Here is a 21,218-nt window from a genome sequence, read left to right on the forward strand (position 1 = left end):
CAAGCACTTGCGTTTTCTAGAGACAGCTATACCATCTTGGCAGGTTAATTACCGCTCATTAAGAGTTTGTCTTCAAATGTTGCTCTAAATCCGCCTTCAGGCGTTCGTAAGGCTTTCTTGATCTGCCCACGGATACCACTAACTGTTCGTACTGACGCTCCTTCAAACTTGGCCACTTCCAAGACGGAAGAAAACATTCCCTGAAGAAAGAGCAAGATAAGTATAAAAATCAATACGTAGTAAAAAGTAAATGTAACCATCCATTGTCATGCACTATCTTCTCCTTATACTCCATGACTATGATGGTGTGTATCAATTAACCCCTTAGTGACGGAGCCAATTTGCAGCCTAATGACCGGGCCAATTTTTACAATTCTGACCACTGTCACTTTATGAGGTTATAACTTTGGAATGCTTTAACGGATCCTGCTGATTCTGAGACTGTTTTTTCATGACATATTATACTCCATGTTAGTGGTAAAATTTCTTCGATATTACTTGTGTTTATTTCTGAAAAACTGAAATATGCAGAAAATTTTTTATGCCCTTAAATCAGAGAAATAGGTCACACAAAATAGTTAATAAATAACATTTCCCACAAGTCTACTTTACATCAACACAATTTTGGAAACAATTTACAAAACCTTTTTTTTTTTGGGACCATCTCACATTTTAACCCTTTCGCGACATGCGCCGTACATGTACTGCGCATGTCGGGTCCCCTGCTTTGATGTGCGCTCCGGCGGTGAGCGCACATCAAAGTCACGACATGTCAGCTGTTTTGTACAGCTGACATGTGCGCGCAATAGCGGCGGGTGAAATCGCTATTCACCCTCCGCTATTAACCTGTTAAATGCCGCTGTCAAATGCAGACAACGGCATTTAACTACCGCATCCGGCCGGGCGGCCGGAAATGACGTCATCGCCGACCCCCGTCACATGATCGGGGGTCGGCGATGCATCAGGAAGGTAACCATAGAGGTCCTTGAGACCTCTATGGTTACTGATCGCCGGTAGCTGTGAGCGCCCCCCTGTGGTCGGCGCTCACAGCTCACCTGCATTTCTGCTGCATAGCAGCGATCCGATGATCGCTGTTATGTAGCAGAGCCGATCGGGCTGTGCCTGCTTCTAGCCTCCCTTGGAGGCTATTGAAGCATGGCAAAAGTGAAAAAAAAAAAGTTTTTAAAAATGTGAAAAAAATATTAATATAAAAGTTTAAATCACCCCCCTTTCGCCCCATCCTAAATAAAACAATAAAAAAAAAACCAAACCTACACATATTTGGTATCGCCGCGTTCAGAATCGCCCGATCTATCAATTAAAAAAAAGCATTAACCTGATCGCTAAACAGCGTAGCGAGAAAAAAATTCGAAACGCCAGAATTACATTTTTTTTTGTCTCCGCGACATTGCGTTAAAATGCAATAACGGGCGATCAAAAGAACGCATCTGCGCCGAAATGGTATCATTAAAAACATCAGCTCGGCACGCAAAAAATAAGCCCTCACCCGACCCCAGATCACGAAAATTGGAGACGCTACGGGTACCGGAAAATGGCACTTTTTTTTTTTTTTTAGCAAAGTTTGGAATTTTTTTTTCACCACTTGGATAAAAAATAACCTAGACATGTTAGGTGTCTATGAACTCGTAATGACCTGGAGAATCATAATGGCAGGTTAGTTTTAGCATTTAGTGAACCTAGCAAAAAAGCCAAACAAAAAACAAGTGTGGGATTGCCCTTTTTTGCAATTTCACCGCACTTGGAATTTTTTTCCCGTTTTCTAGTACACGACATGGTAAAACCAATGATGTCGTTCAAAAGTACAACTCGTCCCACAAAAAATAAGCCCTCACATGGCCATATTGACGGAAAAATAAAAAAGTTATGGCTCTGGGAAGGAGGGGAGCGAAAAACGAAAACACAAAAACGAAAAAGGGCCGCGGCATGAAGGGGTTAAAGTCACTTTGAGGCGTGTACATGACAGAAAATACACCAAATTGACACCATTCTAAAAACTGTACCCCTCAAGGGGCTCAAAGCCACATTCAAGAAGTTTATTAACCTGTAACATGCTTCACAGGAACTGAAGCAATGTGGAAGGAAAAAATTAACATTTAACTTTTGTTTTTACAAACATTTTACTTCAGAACCAATTTTTTTAATTTCACAAGTGTAAAAAGAGAAAATGAACCATAATATTTGTTGTGCAATTTCTCCTGAATGCGCCGATACTCATATGTGGGGGTAAACCACTGTTTGGGCGCACGGCAGGGCTTGAAAGAGAAGGAGTGGCGTTTGACTTTTTCAATGCAGAATTGGCTGGAATTGAGATCGGATGCCATGTCGTGTTTGGAGAGCCCCTGATGTGCCTAAACAGTGGAAACCCCCCACAAGTGACACCATTTTGGAAACTAGACTTCTTAAGGAACTTATCTTGATGTATGGTGAGCACTTTGAACCCCCAAGTGCTTCACAGAAGTTTATAACGTAGAGCCCTGAAAATAAAAAATTGTATTTTTTCCACAAAAATGATCTTTTTGCCCCCAAATTTTTATTTTCACAAGGTTAACAGGAGAAATTAGACCACCAAAGTTGTTGTGCAATTTGTCATGAGCACGCCAATATGCCATATGTGGCGGGAAACCCGTTTGGGCGCATGGCAGAGCTTGGAAGGGAAGTAGTGACGCTTTAAAATGCAGACTTTGATGGAATGGTCTGCGGGCGTCATGTTGCGTTTGCAGAGCCCCTGATGTACCTAAACAGTAGAAACCCCCCACAAGTGACCCCATTTTGGAAAGTAGACCCCCTAAGGAGCTTATCTAGATGTGTGGTGAGCACTATGAACCCCCAAGTGCTTCACAGAAGTTTATAACGTAGAGCCGTGAAAATAAAAAATAAAAATCATATTTTTTCCACAAAAATGATCTTTTCACCAGCAAATTTTTAACTTTCACAAGAGTAACAGGAGAAATTGGACCATAAAAGTTGTTGTGCAATTTGTCCTGAACACTCTCATACCCCATTTGTGAGGGGACCACTGTTTGGGCGCATGGCAGAGCTCAGAAAGGAAGGAGCGCCGTTTAGGAATGCAGAATGGTCTTCGGGTGTCATGCCCCTGATGTGCCTAAACAGTGGAAACCCCCAATTCTAACTCCAACCCTACCCACAACCCTAACCCTAACAACAAGTGACCCCATTTTGGAAACTAGACCCCCCCAAGGAACTTATCTAGATGTGTTGTGTGAACTTTGAACCCCCAAGTGTTTCACTAAAGTTTATAACGTAATGCCGTGAAAATAATTTATTTTTTTTTCCACAAATTATTTTTTAGCCCCCAATTTTTTATTTTCCCAAGGGTAAAAGGAGAAATTGGACCCCAAAAGTTGTTGTCCAATTTGTCCTGAGTACGCTGATGCCCCATATTTGGGGGTAAACCACTGTTTTGGCGCACAGCAGAGCTCAGAAGGGAGGTAGCACCATTTGACTTTTTGAACGCGAAATTGGCTGGAATCAATGGTGGCGCCATGTCGCGCTTGGAGACCCCCTGATGTGCCTAAACAGTGGAAACCCCCCAATTCTAACTCCAACCCTACCCACAACCCCAACCCCAATCCCAACCCTAATCCCGACCCTAATCCCAACCCCGACCCTAATTCCAACCCCGACCCTAATCCCAACTCTGACCCTAACTTTAGGCCAACTCTAACCATAATGGGAAATAGAAATAAATACATATTATTTTTTCCTACCTAAGGGGGTGATAAAGGGGGGTTTATTCACAATTTTTTTTTTTTTATTTTGATCACTGTGATAGAGTCTATCACAGTGACCAAAATGAACCAATAGGAAAAATCTTCCTATTGTTGCTGGGTGCAGGCCGGCAGATCTTGGAGGAAGCACCGAGCATGCGCCCGCCATTTTCTTACCGGAAGAAGACGCCAGCGGCCGTGGGGGAAAGCAGGAGGACCCAGCGACATCGGGAGATACTGGTAAGTTTCAGAGGCAATCGGAGACCATATTTCTCTGTCCTCTGATGTGCGATCACATCAGAGGACAGAGAAATGAAATGGCAAATCTCGTTCTTTTTTGCAGTCGCCGTTATACGGTTAATAATGGCAATCGCAATCTGGGGGTCGGTAAAAACCAACCTGAGTCATGTTCTCTGGGGTCTCGGCTGACCCCGGAGAAAATTAGACTCTGGGGGGCGCTATACACTTTTAAATAATGGTGCTGTGGTTTAAGTACCCTTACCTACCGCCATTAAAAGGCGTATCGGCAGTCGTTAAGGGGTTAAAGAGCATAAAGAGGAATAAAATGATTGGCCGCTTTATGGATAGGATTTACAAATGTGTGAAATTATAGGTAACTGCCCAATTTCTTACTAGGAAGCCCTGCACTGTTTGCCTACTGTAATAATAAGCAGTGCAACAAGCACTCTTGGCCAAAGATTAAATAAGCCAAGGTGGTACATAGAAACCATGATATTTACAGGAAGGCACGCCGGAGTACAGAGCACTATGGGCATGTTATTTCTCATCTGTATACCATACACCTACCTACTCGCACTTAACTAAGAGTGAGACTCATATAGTGCATCTCCTTCCAAATGGTGCAGATACTTACAGACCAATCTGACAGTGGTTTATTGTCCAGGAGTGAATATAAACAAATATGAAATCACTTTGTGGTATGCAATGGGCACTGTGTGTAATGGGTAATGGTCTTATTAGAGCCGACAGCACACGACTTCCATACTGGTTGTGATCATTTTTATAGTGCTCCCCTCTCTGTGAATGTTGCCATTATTATTCAATATGGGATGCCCTTTATTATACTTTCAAATACATCAATATTAAAAAGAAAAAGGAAGACCTTTTTTTTTTTGTTAAGTTGTGGAGTGAGAATATTTACTGAAAATGGCTGACAGAGTTCATGTTACTGGATGTGTCCATACGGAATTTATAATCTCATTCCAATTGCATAGAAACAATGCATGTACACCAAGTTCACAGACATCCAGGAACTGTACAAGCACTGGTCACCTCAATACTAAGCTTTTATCTGACCCTGCGAGGGGTCCTAGCCATCTGCACGCTAGCACATGTGAAGCATATTTCCACGAAATTAGCCTAAAATGACTAATTGGCAGAACAGGTGACCAGCTCCTCCATCAGCTGCTTTTTTGAAATGGGAACAGTGTTCTATCAGGGTAGAGGGCTAGGCTTACCATAGGTGTGTAGATTTTTAACCCCTTAACCCCGGGAGCTTTTTTCGGTTTTGCGTATTTGTTTTTCACTCCCCTCCTTCCCGGAGCTATAACTTTTTTTTTTTTCTGTCAATATGACCATGTGAGGGCTTATTTTTTGTAGAACGAGCTGTACTTTTGAAAGACAACATTGGTTTTACCATGTCGTGTACTAGAAAATGGAAAAAAAATTCCAAGTGCGGTGAGACTGCAAAAAAAGTGTAATTCCACACTTTTTTGTTTGGCTTTTTTGCTAGGTTCACTAAATGCTAAAACTATAAAGGCACGGATGATTGACCTCGTGGAGACCAAAACATCCAACACTGCGGAGACACCATCACGTGTTTCTCAACGCAGTGATCCAGAACACTGCCCCCAAATATGCAAATGCAAGTAGAGGAGCTGCGGAGACACCATCACGTGTTTCTCAACGCAGGCAGTGAATAGCCAGGCCTTTCCCCGGGAAGGAACAACCAAGGGAAGGGCAGCATCCAATAAAGGAAAACATCCAATAAAGGAAAACCACCTATGCCAAGCATGGTATCCATCCACAGACAGCTGTTTCGGGGTTTTTGCCGCTCATCAGTGTGGAGTAGGAAACTGGCTATCAGGAGCAGTGCCTAGTAGAAAGACTATAAAGGCACGGATGATTGACCTCGTGGAGACCAAAACATCCAACACTGCGGAGACACCATCACGTGTTTCTCAACGCAGTGATCCAGAACACTGCCCCCAAATATGCAAATGCAAGTCTCCGCAGCTCCAAACTTTATAGTCTTTCTACTAGGCACTGCTCCTGATAGCCAGTTTCCTACTCCACACTGATGAGGGGCAAACACCCCGAAACAGCTGTCTGTGGATGGATACCATGCTTGGCATAGGTGGTTTTCCTTTATTGGATGTTTTCCTTTATTGGATGCTGCCCTTCCCTTGGTTGTTCCTTCCCGGGGAAAGGCCTGGCTATTCACTGCCTGCGTTGAGAAACACGTGATGGTGTCTCCGCAGCTCCTCTACTTGTAAATGCTAAAACTGACCTACCACTTTGATTCTTCAGGTCATTACGAGTTCATAGACACCAAACATGTCTAGGTTTTTTTTTATCTAAGTGGTCAAAAAAAATTACATACTCTGCTATAAAAAAAAAAAAAAAAAAAAAAAAAAAAGAAATTGCTCAATTTTCCGAGACCCGTAGCGTCTCCATTTTTCGTGATCTAGGGTCAGGTGAGGGCTTATTTTTTGCGCGCCAAGCTGATGTTTTTAATGATACCATGTCGGTGCAGATACGTTCTCTTGATTGCCCGTTATTGCATTTTAATGCAATGTTGCAGAGACCAAAAAAAACCCCGTAATTCTGGCATTTTGAATTTTTTTCTCACTACGCCATTTAACGATCAGGTTAATTCTTTTTTTTAGTTGATAGATCGGGTGATTCTGAAGGCGGCGATATCAAATATGTGTATGTTTGATTTTTTTTTATTGTTTTACTTTGAATGGGGCAAAAAGGGGGGCGATTTGAACTTTATTTATTTTTTTATTTCTTTCATATTTTTAAAAACATTGTTTATTTAACTTTTGCCATGCTTCAATAGCCTCCATGGAAGGCTAGAAGCTGGTATAGCCTGATTGGCTCTGCTACATAGGGGCGATGCTCAGATCACATCTATGTAGCTGACTTACAGCACTGCTATGAGCGCCGACCACAGGGTGGAGCTCACAGCAATCTGGAATCAACAATCATAGAGGTCTTCAGACCTCTGGCTGTCATGCCAACGCACCAATGACCCTCGATCATGTGACGAGGGTCACCGGTGATCGCATTTCCGGCCCGATGAATTTGACAGCGGAATTTAACTAGTTAATAGGTGAGGGCTGTTCAAAACAGCTGACATGTCCCGGCTTTGATGCGGGCTCACCGCCGGAGCCCACATCAAGGGGGGGGGTGTTCTGCCATCGGACGAAATAGTACGTCTGATGGCAGAAAGGGGTTAAAGTAAAAACAACAGTGCAAAACTTTCAACAATACTTCTATGATGTCCACCCAAAACTGTATTGAAAAATGACATTATTGGGGGTCTCGTGCCAGTTTACTTAGAAAATGAAAATCTGTCACCAGTAGTGATGAGCGAATATGCTCGGATAAGGTGTTATATGAGCACACGCAGAGCTAACCGAATGACTTTGGCGAGCTTGAATAATATGTTCGAGTTCCTGCGGCTGCATGTCTCGTGGCTGTTAGACGGGCTCAACACATGGAGCGACTGCCTGTTTGTTAGTCAATCCCTGCATGTGTTGTGGCTGTCTAACAGCAGCAGGGACTCAAACATATTTCTCAAGCATGCCAAAGTCACTATTAGCACGAGAGCATGCTCAGATAACACCTTATCCAAGCATGTTTGCTTACCACTAGTCACCAGAAATTCAGGATCCTCCGGTATTGTCTTTTTCAGAGACTTTACTGCATTAGTAAACAAAATATAGGCCTATATAATAAACATTCATAAACTGCTCAATATGTTTAATAGAAATGTGCAAAGCATTACCTTAATGAAGGCTGTATTTTTGTAGATTTTGCAAGGGTAGCCAATCAGTTTTAACTTTTTAACCACTGTGATGGATTTGTCTAAATCCAAGACAACACCAGTAGCTGCAATGCGAAAGTCTGCCTGAGAGAGAACAGTAAGAAAAGTATATTAGTATGCAAACAGTTACAGTAGATGCAAAGACTAGTGATGAGCGAGTACACTCGTTGCTCGGGTGGGCTCCGAGTATTTGTGACTGCTCGGAGATTTAGTTTTGTTGAAGCAGCTGCATGATTTACGGCTGCTAGCCAGCTTGAGTACATGTGGGGGTTGCCTGGTTGCCAGGGAATCCCCACGTGCAGTAACAAATACTCGGAGACCACCCTAGCCACGAGTATACTCGCTCATCACTAGTAAAGACCAATAGACACAAAAGTTAATGCTGGCACTTAATTTTGGACACTTAACCCCTTTCCCCTATTATAGGCATAAGAGGGCTTGTTTTTTGTGGCACGAGTTAGACTTTTGAGAGACAGTATTCATTTTACTATATAAATGTACTGCAAAAGGGGAAACAAATTCCAAGTTTGTTGAAATTGCAAAAAAAAAGTTAATTCCCACAATTGTTTTTTGGATTTACCATGTTCACTATATGGTAAAAGTGACCAGGCGATATTATGTTCCAGGTCAGTACGAGTATGCCAATACCAAACATGTATAGGTTTGTTTACTTGTTTTGTTTCTTTTAGTACTAAGGTGGCGGAAAAAAAAAAAAAAAAGTGTTGTTGCCATTTTTTGAGACCCATAGAGTTCCCATTTTTTACACCCCAAGTTGATGTTTTTACAAATACCATTTTAGGTAGATACGATGTTTTAATCACTTCTTATTGCAATGTTGCAGCGGTCATAAACCATAATTCTGGGGGGGTGATTGAACTTGTGTTTTTTAAAATTTGTTTTCATAGTTTCACTTTTTAGTAAATTTAAATAGTCCCCATAGGAGACTTGAACCTGTGATCATCCGATCCTCTTCGCTACACATAGCAGTGTGTCAATCCTGCTATGTATAACTAAAATCAACATATCTTATGGACGCTGGCCCTTCATAGGAGATTCAGAATGACTGGGACAGGGGTCATCAGCAGACCCCCGGCTGTCAGGACAACCCCTCACAGGTGGTATGAATGACACACTTATGGACGGCTTGTGTGAAATCCCGCTGTCGATGATTGACAGTGAGATTTAACTTGCTACCAGCTGTGGGCTGAGCACCAATCCACTCATGGCTGTTAAAGGCACTTGATGGCTGACTAAATCAGCCATCAAGTACAGGGAAAGATGTGGGCTCGTACTTTTGAAATACAAATATGACAGAGGTAGTGGATGGTTTGAAGAATAAGTTTAATTTATATTTCATAAATTAATAGTACAAATCAACATAAGCAACTTTGTAATATATCTCAGAGAAATCTGCTTCTTTCTCCACCAGGAATGATCTTTCAATCTCAAAACTCTAAATTCATGGGTAAAATCAGTTTTCAGCGTAGACAGATTTTTACGTTACCGAGATTGGAGATGACAGTTGTTACTGATAAGATTCTCCACTCGCTACTTAAAAGGTTGATGCTGTCAGATTAACACAGCAAATTTTTCTGATTAGATACATAATTTCAGATTTTCATGGGTACTATTGATTTGTGAAATATAAATGAAAATGAATGTTACTCTTTTAAGTGAATCTGTCACCCCATTTTTCGCCTATAAGCTAAGGCCACCGCCATCAGGGGCTTATCTACAGCATTCTGTATTCTACAGCATAGCCCCCGATGTAACCTGCAAGATAAGGCTGCCGTCACACTAGCAGTATTTGGTCAGTATTTTACATCAGTATTTGTAGCCAAAACCAGGAGTGGAACAAATAGAGGAAAAGTATAATATAAACATATGCACCACTTCTGCATTTATCACCCACTCCTGGTTTTGGCTTACAAATACTGATGTAAAATACTGACCAAATACTGATAGTGTGACGGCAGCCTAAGAAAAAACGGTTAGATTATACTCACCCAGGGGCGTTCCCGGAGCGGTCCGGTCTGATGGGCGTCACGATCCGGGTCCGGCGCCTCCCATCTTCTTATGATGACGTCCTCTTCTGGTCTTCACGCTGCGGCTCCGGTGCAGGCATACTTTATCTGCCCTGTTGAGGGCAGAGCAAAGTACTGCAGTGCGCAGGTGCTGGGCCTCTCTGACCTTTCCCGGCGCCTGCGCACTGCAGTACTTTGCTCTGCCCTCAATAGGTCAGATAAAGTACGCCTGCGTAGGAGCCGTGGCAGGAAGCAAAGAAGAGGACGTCATCGTATGAAGATGGGAGGCGCCAGACCTGGCTGCGACGCCCATCGGACCGGGACAGAATGCTGTAGATAAGCCCCTGATAGCGGTGGCCTTATCTTATAGGCAAAAATTGGGGTGACAGATTCCCTTTAAGGGCTTGCGTCTAATTCCAAATATTCTAGCCTTTCCATTTTTTTTCCTCTCTTTACGTCATTTTGGCAGACCATATTTCTTTAATTTGTTATTTCTTTATTCTTAATGGGGGAAAGGTGGTGATTTATTTATTTATTTTTTTAAGTTTTAAAAAAAAAAAAAAATTTTTTAATTCCTTAGCTTATTTTGAGCTTAATGACCAGGCCAAATTTCTTGAATCTGACCAGTGTCACCCTATGTAGTAATAACTCTGGAAAGCTTCAACAGATCCCACTGATTCGGAGATTGTTTGTTTTTCGTAACATATTGTACTTTATGTTAGTGGTAAAATTTTGGTCCACATGATTTGCTTATATTTATGAAAATATCGAACATTTGGCAAAATTTTCACAATTTACCAAACTTTACATTGTTATGCCCTTAAATCAGATCGTTATACCACACAAAATAGTTAGTTAATAAATAACATTTCCCACATGTCTACTTTACATCAACATCATTTTTAAAACATATTTTATATTTTGTTATGAAGTTATAAGGGTTCAAAATTGACCAGCGATTTCTCAATTTTCCAATAAAACTTACAAAACCAAGGAACCACCTCACATGTGAAGTGACTTTGGGGGTCTATATGACAGAAAATACCCAAAAGTGACCATTCTAAAAACTGCACCTGCTCAAAACCACAGTCAAGAAGATTATAAACCCCTTACATGCTTCACAGGAAGTAATGGAATGTGGAAGAAAAAGAAAAAGGAATATTTACCTTTTTTCCAAAAATATTTTTCTTTATCCCCAAATTTTTTACTTTCACAAGGATAACAGGAGAAAAGGGACCCCCAAATTTGTTTTGTGAGTATGCAGATACCCCATATGTGAGGGAAAAATTACTATTTGGGCACAGGGGCAGGGCTCAGAGGGGAAGGAGCACTTTTTGAACACGAAAAAGGCTGGAATCGATAATGGACGCCATGTCGCATTTGGAGAGCCTCTCATGTGCCTAAACAGTGGAAACTTCCCACAAGTGACTGCATATTGGAAACGATACCCCTCAAGGATTTTATCCAGGGGTATAGTGAGGATTTGGAACCCAAAAGAAACTAACAGAATTTGATAACATTAGATAGTCACTTTTTTTTTTTTTTAGGGACTGGAAAAAACTGCCCCAATCATGTTCCTCGGGGTCTCAGCTACTCTTCACAGCTGAAATTCTGGAGATTTTCAGACGCTTGGGGTGCTATAATCTTATTCCAGATCGCAGATGAGAGACTACGACCCCATAAAGGCTGCCGTTTTAATGCATATTGGCGGTCGTTAAGGTACTTGAACCATCAATTGTCAGATCGCTTGTACTATATACTGTTATAGTACTGTATTGTAGTATATAGTAAAAGTCATGTTCTCCTACGCAGGAAGGCCACACAAGGACAGTCATGGCAAGTATGGTGTTTTCAAAAGACCCCTGACTGCCATGGCAACCCAACAGCATCCCATATGGAACAGTGCGCCCACCAGGACAATGTGCTTTAAATGCCATTATTAAAGATGGACAGTGGCATTTATGTGGTTAACAGAGCCAAGCTCCATTTGCGGCTATTAAATGGTAGATGGTGGCTGTTTAACACAACCATCATCTGTTGGGAAAGGTGCAGGATTAGCTCCTGAGCCTGCATCAAAGATGGTAATTATAGTATGTCATGTGTCAGGAGTGGGTTAAAGGTGTTGCTTGGACATATAATATTGATAATTTATCCGAAGAAAGTAGTCATCAAATATGAGTGGGGGGTAAAACTCAACACCACAAAGGCGCAGCTGTTAGGCAGACCTGCTCCAATCCTCCAAAATAAAAGCGGATCTTCAGCTATTGAAAGCTGCTGGTACACAATGATAAGAGCTCTGCTGTTCAGGTATTTTCAATGTTTACATCCTTCCAGTGCCAGAGATACTAACAGCTGATCGGTGAGGGTGTTGGGTACTGGATACCAACTGATCTGACATTGATGATCCATAATAAGTATAGGTCATCTATATTATATGCCTAGACAAACCCTTTAAATGTAGAAAATAAAAAGCCCTAAAGAAGGATGGTTTCAGTGTTTAAAGTCATTGTCACTATTGATGTATTTGATTGATACAGAGTAAATTTACATTGTGGGGCTTCCACAAAGACATGGTAACTTACTGTGGTGGTGCTAACAGACTGAACAGCGAGGAAGCCAGTTCCTTGAGGAGTGATGGGTCCTATATAGGGAAAAGAAAAGTGACATTTTTAGGGATACATAGCATCAGTGTAAGATACCAGCATTAGTTATACTGCTTTGACTTTTTCCAGCTACAATGCTTACTAATCGACAGTTCTGAGACACAAGCTTCAGTTAGAGGGGAGTGTCTATATCAGCGTCTCCATGACCACATTCCCTCCTTTTAAAATTTTCTTCCAGTGTAAATATGTTTGGTTTTTCGGCAATGTAATTTTTCGCTATGTTCGCACATTGTGTTTTTGCTGCATTTATTCATGCAGATTAAAAGTTGATTTTTACAACAAAAGCTCTGAGATTCCAGAAATCTCACTTTTTCTTCAGGACCTATTTGGAAAACTGCTACGTTTTTGAAAACGGTAGTATGTCATTTCTTTCAGCTTTTTTGCAGCATTTTTCACCTATAGAAACCAATAAGTGCAAAAACGCTGCTATCCGATTTGGCAGCGTTTTTAACACAGTTGAGCGAATTTGCTTGAGACCCTGCTTATTCGGCAAGCTATAGTGCTTACCGGATACGCTGCAGCCGATGCTCTCCAGGAAGCCGGGTTTCCTCTGCAGCTTATTCGATAAGTTCTATAGCTTGCCGAATAAGCAGGGACTCGAACAATTTTGCGCAACTCTATTTTTTAACCCCTTTCCAACGTTGGGCGTAATAATATGCCCACGTCGGAATCCCTCTCTTTGATGTGGGCTCCAGAGCTGAGCCCACATCTTTCCCGACACAGCTGATCTGTGCCAACAGCCGCGAGTTGAATCGCAATCCATCCAGGTTTGTTAACCTGTTAAATAACGCTGTCAATCTCTGACAGCAGCATTTAACTCGCGCTTACCGGAAGCGCGCTGGAAATCCCACCCATCGGCAATCGCGCTTACCGGAAGCGCGCTGGAAATCCCACCCATCGGCGACCCCGTCATGTGATCATGGGTCACCGGTGGGCTGGCATGACAACCAGAGGTGTCCAGCACACCTCTATGGTTGTCTTCGCAAGTGAGTATTTCTACTACACAGGCAATCTGATCACCGCCTGTATGTAGCAGAGGCAATCAGACAACTGCAGCTTTTAGTCTCCTATGGAGACTATTGAAGCATGCAAAAAAAAATATATATATAAAAAAAAAAAAAAAAAAAAAAAAAAAAAAAGAATTAAGTCAATTGCCAAAAGGCACGAGAAAAAAAAATCAAAAAGCTAGAACAGACGATCAAAAGATTGTCTCTACACCAAAATAGTATCAATAAAAACGTCAGCTTGGGGCGCAAAAAATAAGCTCTCACCCAACCAGAGATAATGAAATATGGATACACCACAGGTCTCGGAAAATGGCACTTTGTTGTTTTTTTGGTTTTTTTTTAAGTTTGAGTGCTACTCAGGACAATGAGCTTTAAATGCCAATATCAGAGATTGACCGTGGCATTTATAAGGCTAACAGAGCCAAACTCTATTCGCTGCTGTTAAATGGTAAATCATCATCTGTTGGAAAGGGTGCAGGCTTAGCTCTTGAGCCTGCATCAAAGACGGTAATTATAGTGTATAATGTGTCAAGAGCAGGCTCGGACTGGCCCACCGGAGAACCGGAGGATTCTCCGGTGGGCCCAGGCACTGACACCTGCTGGCGTACTAGGGCCCCCACTGCTCCAGGCCCCCCCCCCCCCCGCCCCCCACCCACCTTGAAGACGATACTAACCCTGCTCCAGCGATGCCTCGTCTCGGCGTCTGCAGCTTGTCCTGAATGAGCGGTCACGTGGTACTGCTCATTAAGGTCATGAATATGCGCATATTCATGACCTTAATGAGCGGTATCACCTGACCGCTCACGCAGGAAGAAGGTGCTGCGCCGGGAGTCGGAACAGAGCGAGAGGGATGTCGGCGCGGCTGCGCGGTGTGGGACAGGTGAGTATGAGGGACGGGGGGACGAAGGAGGACATAAGCCGGCGTGCCATGCAAGATAGGAGCGGGAGCGGGGTGGGGGGGTGGAGAGATAAGCCACGCATACGGGGGGATATGAGCCATGCATACAGGGGGGGGGGGAATATGAGCCATGCATACAGGAGGGGGAATATGAGCCATGCATACAGGGGGGGATATGAGCCATGCATACCAGGGGGGGGGGGGGGAGAATATGAGCCATGCATACGGGGGGGGGGGGGGGAATATGAGCCATGCATACAGGGGGGGGGGGAATATGAGCCATGCATACAGGGGGGGGGGAATATGAGCCATGCATACAGGAGGGGGGAATATGAGCCATGCATACGGGGGGGGGGGGGTCATTATACAGTATTGAGCATCATGTGTGATCATTATACAGTATGGAGAACTGTGTGTGGCCATTATACAGTATGGAGCATCATGTGTGGCCGTTATACAGTATGGAGCATCATTTGTGGCCATTATACAGTATTGAGCATTATGTGGGATCATTATACACTATGGAGAACTGTGTGTGGCCATTATACAGTATGGAGCATCATGTGTGGCAGTTATACAGTATGGAGCATCATTTGTGGCCATTATACAGTATTGAGCATCATGTGTGGCCATTATACACTATGGAGCATCATGTGTGGCCATTATACAGCATTGAGCATCATGTGTGGCCATTATACAGTATGGAGAACTGTGTGTGGCCATTATACAGTATGGAGCATCATGTGTGGTGGCCGTTATACAGTATTGAGTATCATGCGTGGCCATTATACAGTATGGAGCACTGTGTGGCCATATTTTTTTGTTTATAATTATTGTATATAAAACAGTGTGATCAGCAGTGCTAAATGGCTGTGGTTGGGATGTGGATATGGGTGTGACTAGTTGTGAAATAGGTGTGGTCAGAGGCGTGGCCTAAAATTTGCCGCGGCGCACTACGCGTGCCACAAACTTTATGCCTCCTTCTCTTCTTCAAATGTTGGGAGGTATGGTACCGCATTTGCCAGATCATGGCAAGTGCCACAAATCCCATAGGGAATGAATGAGGCTGAACGCAGTGTTGCTGTAAGTGATCCGTTACGCAGCACATGCAGAAAAACTGCCGGATCTGCTGCAAAAGGCGACTTTCACATCAGCGATTCTTGCCAAAGTCACTGCCGATAGTGTCATACTCACCAAAGGGGGAGGCAGCACTAAAAGTGCCTAGGGCAGCAGAAACTCTAAATACGGCCCTGGGGGGGGGGCTACATTATATTCTGTGGGGGACTGCATTATACTCAGGGTACTACATTATTTTATGGGGGGCTACATCATACTACATGAGGGGGCTACAGTATACTCTATGGGGGGCTGCATTATATTCTGTGGTGGGGCTGCATTATTCTCTCAGGGGGACTACATTATTTTATGGGGGCTACATCATACTATATGAGGGGGCTACAGTATACTCTATGGGGGGCTGCATTATATTCTGTGGTGGAACTGCATTCTCTCAGGGGACTACATTATATTTTGTGGTGGGTTGCATTATACTATATGAGGGGGCTGCATTATACCCTATGGGGGTGCTACATTATATTCTATGGTGGGGACTGCGTCATATACCTGAGGGGGTTGCATTATATTTTGTGGGGTGCTGCATTATATTTTATGAGGGGGCTACCCCAACCCTTGCTACATAATTAAGACGTGAACTACCTTATATTATACCCTGATATTAGCACTTTTTACCGCACAATTGGTGGTCTTGTATCTATTTCTATGTAGCTACATAGTGGGCCCCAAGAATGATTTTCTCTGGTGGGCCCAAGGTGCTCCAGTCCGACGCTGGTCAGGAGATGGTTAAAAGGTGTTGCTTGGACATAATATTCATAAGCTATCCATAGAAAGTAGTCAACATAAAATCTGGGTGGGGGGGAGGGCAATACTCACACAGATCAATACATAATACCCAGCTTGTACTTCTGGAGAAATGTGCCGCATAGATGGCTAAAATGGTTGTCCGACTCATCCCAATACAAGATTGATGGAAGTTTGACATTCGGGATCAGCTAAAACTACTCCGGCAGTGACCTGAACTAAGTCTAGGCCCTACCACTTCTTTTGTGGACACTGTTGGGTGCATATGCTAGGAAGGTAGGACACACTGCGCAGCTAGCCTAAGTGATGTACAGGCTATATACACAAACCCCGTACATTGCTTGGTGGCTGATGCACAAATACTGTAGTACAGTTACTTCAATGACAGATAAAACTCAGGACTGGTCTACTAAGAAATGTGCGGGGCTACGGTGTTCTGCCCGTAGACCACTTGGATCCAGCCGCTGCAGGTTTCAGCTGATGGGTGGGTGTGCTGGTGTCAGACCCCTACTGATCTCTTACTAAAGAACTATCCAGTGGATTTATGATCAATGATTAGACGAGAAGAACCCCTTTAAGTGAATCCTTCCGTCTGAGGCAGTGCCATACATGACATTAGATATGGTTTGTTCACACTGAGGGGCTCAGAAGAGGGGTACTTTGGTATGATTTTACATTTTTGTTTTGTTTTTTTCTTTGGGGGGGGGGGGGGGGGGAAGCTATGTTGCTGTTCCAGTGTCTCTGGAACATGGACACCCTCCATTCCTTCCATTGACAAAGATCAGAGTAGGGGCTTGTTTTTTGAGGGAGATGAAGTTTTTCTTGGTGCCATTTGGGGGTACGTAACATTATTTATTTGCTTTTTATTTCAATTTTTGAGAAACAGAATGAAAAAATAAAAAGTAATTCAGGAATTGTCCCATTTTTTTTACGCCATTTTACATATTTCACCATGTGATAAGGCGACTTTATTCTTTAGGAAAAGGAAATCCAGCGAAGGTTGCTAAAATTTTTTACACTTTATTCCAAGCAGATAAAATCATTTAGCCAACATATTCTGTCCAGCACTGTATTACACTTATGAAACAAGATCAACGCGTTTCGGCTTGCGTCTATTTCATGATCTCATGACATCTTGTTTCTAAGTATAATACAGTGCTGGACAGAATATTTTGGCCAAATGATTTTATCTGCTTGGAATAAAATGTAAATTTTTTTAGCAACGTTCGCCTATCTCTGGATGTCCTTTTCCTTTTGGATTCTCTGTTGTGGCTGTCTCACCCTTATCCCTGAGAGGCGTTGGTTTGTAACTGGGAGGATACACACTTGTGCTGGTAAGCTGACTTTTTTTCCTTACTTTATTCTTTGGGTCAGTATAATCACAGCGATGCCAGGGTTAGGCTAGTTTCACATTTGCGTTTAAAAACGCAGCGTTTAAAACGCAAACGCAGGAGGTGAAAAAAACGCATGTAAACGCGTGCAAAAGCTGCGTTTTTTAGACGCATGCGTTTTCTCATGCGGTAAAAAAACGCGGCATCTTGACGCGTTTACATGCGTTTTTTCCTGCGTTTGCGTTTTTGAAACGCATGCTGAGAAGTGTGTGACAGCTGCCAATCATCAAAATCTTCTAGAAAACCCACTATAAATAGAAATAGCTAGGGTTGGGGTTAGGGTTACGGTTAGGATCCCTAGGGTTAGGGGTAGGGTTAGGGTTGGGATCCCTAGGGTTAGGGTTAGGATCCCTAGGGTTAGGGTTAGGGTTTGGATCCCTTTATCACCTTGATGGTGGGGGGTGGCTTATCAGTGTGTATTCTTGTTTTTTTTCTATTGAAACGCATGCGTTTAAAACGCAACCAAACACATGTGCTTAAAAACGCATGCGTTTACATAGACAGCAATACGTTTTTTTGCCGCAAAAAAACGCCTCTAGAAATTACTACATGTTGCATTTCGGCAACAAAACGCAAGCATAGAAACGACGCATGCGTCGTCAAACGCGGCAAAACTCATACAAAAAAAACGCATGCGTTTTTAATGTTAAATATAGGGGAAAAAATGCATGCTTTTTTTGCGCTTAAACGCAGCGGCAAAAAACGCAAATGTGAAACCAGCCTTATAAAGTATTTTTATAATTTGCATGCTAAAACACTTATTTTGTAAATCAAAGTATTTCTAAATGCATCACAGTATTCTGAGAGCTAGTGAACAAGAAACAGAAATTCATGAATGTTTTTGGTTTTCAAACCATTCACCGTGTGTAAAAGTGATCAGTTAACTTTATTCTTCGGGTCGCAGTGCCACATTTACAGTGAAGGAAATAAGTATTTAATCCTTTGCTGATTTTGTAAGTTTGCGCACTGACAAAGACATGAACAGTCTATAATTTTAAGGGTAGGTTAATTTTAACATTGAGAGATGGAACATCAAAATTAAAATCCAGAAAATCAAATTGTATAAATTATATACATTTGCATTTTGCAGTGAGAAATAACTATTTGATCCCCTACCAACCAGTAAGAGTTCTGGCTGCTAAAGAACAGTTAGACGCTCCTAATCAACTCGTTACCTGCATTAACCCCTTCATTACCAGAGGTATTTTTGGTTTTGCGTTTTTGTTTAATGCTCCCCTTCTTCCTAGAGCCATATCTTTTTTATTTTTCGGTCCATATGGCCATGTGAGGGCTTGTTTTTTTGCGGCACAAGTTGTACTTATGTTAAAACCATTGGTGTCTTTCATATCGTGTACGGGAAAACAGGAAAAAAAATTCCAAGTGCGGTGAAAAAAAATCCTGCAATCCCACAGTTATTGGTTTTGTATTTTTACTAGGTTCACTAAATGCTAAAACTGACCTGCCATCATGATTCTCCAGGTCATTACAAGTTCACAGACACCAAACATGTCTAGGTTCTGGTTTATATAAGTGGTGGAAAACAAATTCCAATTTTGTTAGGAAAAAAAAAAATTGTGCCATTTTCTGATACCTGTAGCGTCTCCACTTTTCGAGATCTTGGGTTGGGTCAGGGCTTATTTTTTGCGCACCGAGCTGACATTTTTAATAATACCATTTTAGTGCAGATACGATCTTTTAATTTCCCGTTATTGTATTTTAATGCAGTGTCGCCGTGACCAAAAAAAAAAAACAGTTCTAGAGTTTGTTTTTTTCGTTCTGGCTACGCCGTTTAGCGATCAGGTTAATTCTTTTTTTTTTTTTTTTTTATTGATCGATTGGGCGATTCTGAACGCGACGATACCAAATATGTGTAAGTTTGATTTTTTTGTTTTACTTTGATTGGGGTGAAAGGGGAGTGATTTGAACTTTTGTTTTATATACATTTGTTTAATATTTTTAAAAACATTTTTTTTCACTTTTGGCAGGCTTCAATAGTCTCCATGGGAGACTAGGAGCTGCCACAACCCGATTGTCTCTGCTACATACAGGCAATGATCTGATCACCTGTATGTAGCAGAATATCTTACTTGCTTTGAGCGCCGACCACCGGGCGGCGTTCAAAGCAATCCGGCAGATACAACCATAGGGGTCTCCAGGAGACCTCTGGTTGTCATGCCAACCCAACGGTGACCTGCAATCACATGACGGGGGTCACTGATAGGTGGATTTACGGCGCGATGGATGGAAGTGCATGCTAAATGCCTCTGTCAGAATTTGACAGTGGCATTTAATGGGTTAATAGCCGTGGGTGGATCGCGATTCCACTCGCGGCTGTATCGGGCACATGTCTGGCTCACCGCCAGAGCCCACATCAAACGGAGGGTGTCCGACATCGGTGTACTTTTACGCCCAATGTCGGAAAGGGGTTCAAGACAGCTGTCTTACATAGTCACTTTTATAAAAGACTCCTGTCTACAGACTCAGTCGGACTCTAACCTCTACAACATGGCAAGACCAAAGAGCTTTATAAGGATGTCAGGGACAAGATCATAGACCTGGTATTGCCTTGCGCAGGCGTGTACTCCGGAGGACAGAGAATGAACTTCAATCCAATATTGCGGCCAGCATGCAGCCAGCGGGTAAGGAAAGGGTGAATCAAACACCCGAAAACCCCGCCCATATGACCCAAAACTGGTCCCGCCAAATTCAGGTGACAGGTTCCCTTTAATGTCTCCGACCAGGAGACCATTGCTCTAACAACCCTTGCGGCGGCTAAGGAAGGGTAGAGTGGTGAACCCGAGGCCGCACGATGGAATGAACCAGATTTGCTATCTGACAGTCCGTGGTATTTTTAATTGATGACCCATCGTGCAGGGATACTGGTAGGTATACCACAGGAGATTCTACTTAAGCTGCCAAGTGGCAGAATGCGTGGCTGCATCCAGCAGGTCAGGAAAAAGCAGTCTCGTGCTATCGCTGCTCTCTTTTGACGGTGCAGAGTTAAAATGATGAACCCTCGATCCACCATCCTCTTAACAGGGGAGTGGAGAGGGATCGTCCGCCTTCTTGCATCATCCGCTAAATAGTGGTGATGTAGAGGGGGCTGCTCGGATGTCAAAAGGGGTGCCTCTGTACATCCACAGAGTTCAGGTCCCCGGGTGGACAGGGTTGGTTGTTCGGCGTTAGGCCTGACTGTAGAAGAGGATCAATGGAAGCGACAACTGTGCTCGTCTGTTGATGGTGTGGGGAGATCGGTGCCCTTTAAAGGACCCGTTGCCCCTAAAAATCAGACCAGGCATGGCACGTCGTAGGGGGGTATACGTGGATGGGACCCCCCACGTGTTCGCATATTGGCTGAAAAAGGATACCGAGCTTGAAGAGGCTTCTGTCCAATGAATCGATTATCCGGACGCTCCCTGTCCGGGTGAATGGCAAATGCTCCATGAGGGAGTTTAGTCTCCTCTTGAGGGACACTGCGTGATCTTGAGCAGAACCGGAGTCCTCGTCAATCTACAGAGATTGGTTGATGGTCC

The 21,218-nt window shown here is 43.0% G+C and overlaps 1 protein-coding gene across 3 annotated transcripts in view; it reads right to left on the reverse strand.

Moving 5' to 3' along the window:
• BMS1 (BMS1 ribosome biogenesis factor) overlaps nt 1-21,218 on the reverse strand; it is a 91,178-nt gene that overhangs the window by 3,091 nt on the left and 66,869 nt on the right. For 2 of the 3 annotated variants that reach the window (XM_077259387.1, XM_077259388.1), the window contains exons 18-20: nt 12,431-12,489; nt 7,786-7,908; nt 53-200 (exon numbers count right to left, since the gene is read on the reverse strand). In XM_077259387.1, coding sequence (XP_077115502.1) covers nt 53-200; nt 7,786-7,908; nt 12,431-12,489 — 330 coding nt within the window. Of the gene's footprint in view, nt 1-52; nt 201-7,785; nt 7,909-12,426; nt 12,490-21,218 lie in introns of all 3 variants that reach the window. The other variant, XM_077259389.1, reaches the window with a different exon arrangement.

The sequence above is a fragment of the Ranitomeya variabilis genome, chromosome 4, assembly GCF_051348905.1.
Source record: "Ranitomeya variabilis isolate aRanVar5 chromosome 4, aRanVar5.hap1, whole genome shotgun sequence".
Taxonomy (NCBI): Eukaryota; Metazoa; Chordata; class Amphibia; order Anura; family Dendrobatidae; genus Ranitomeya; species Ranitomeya variabilis.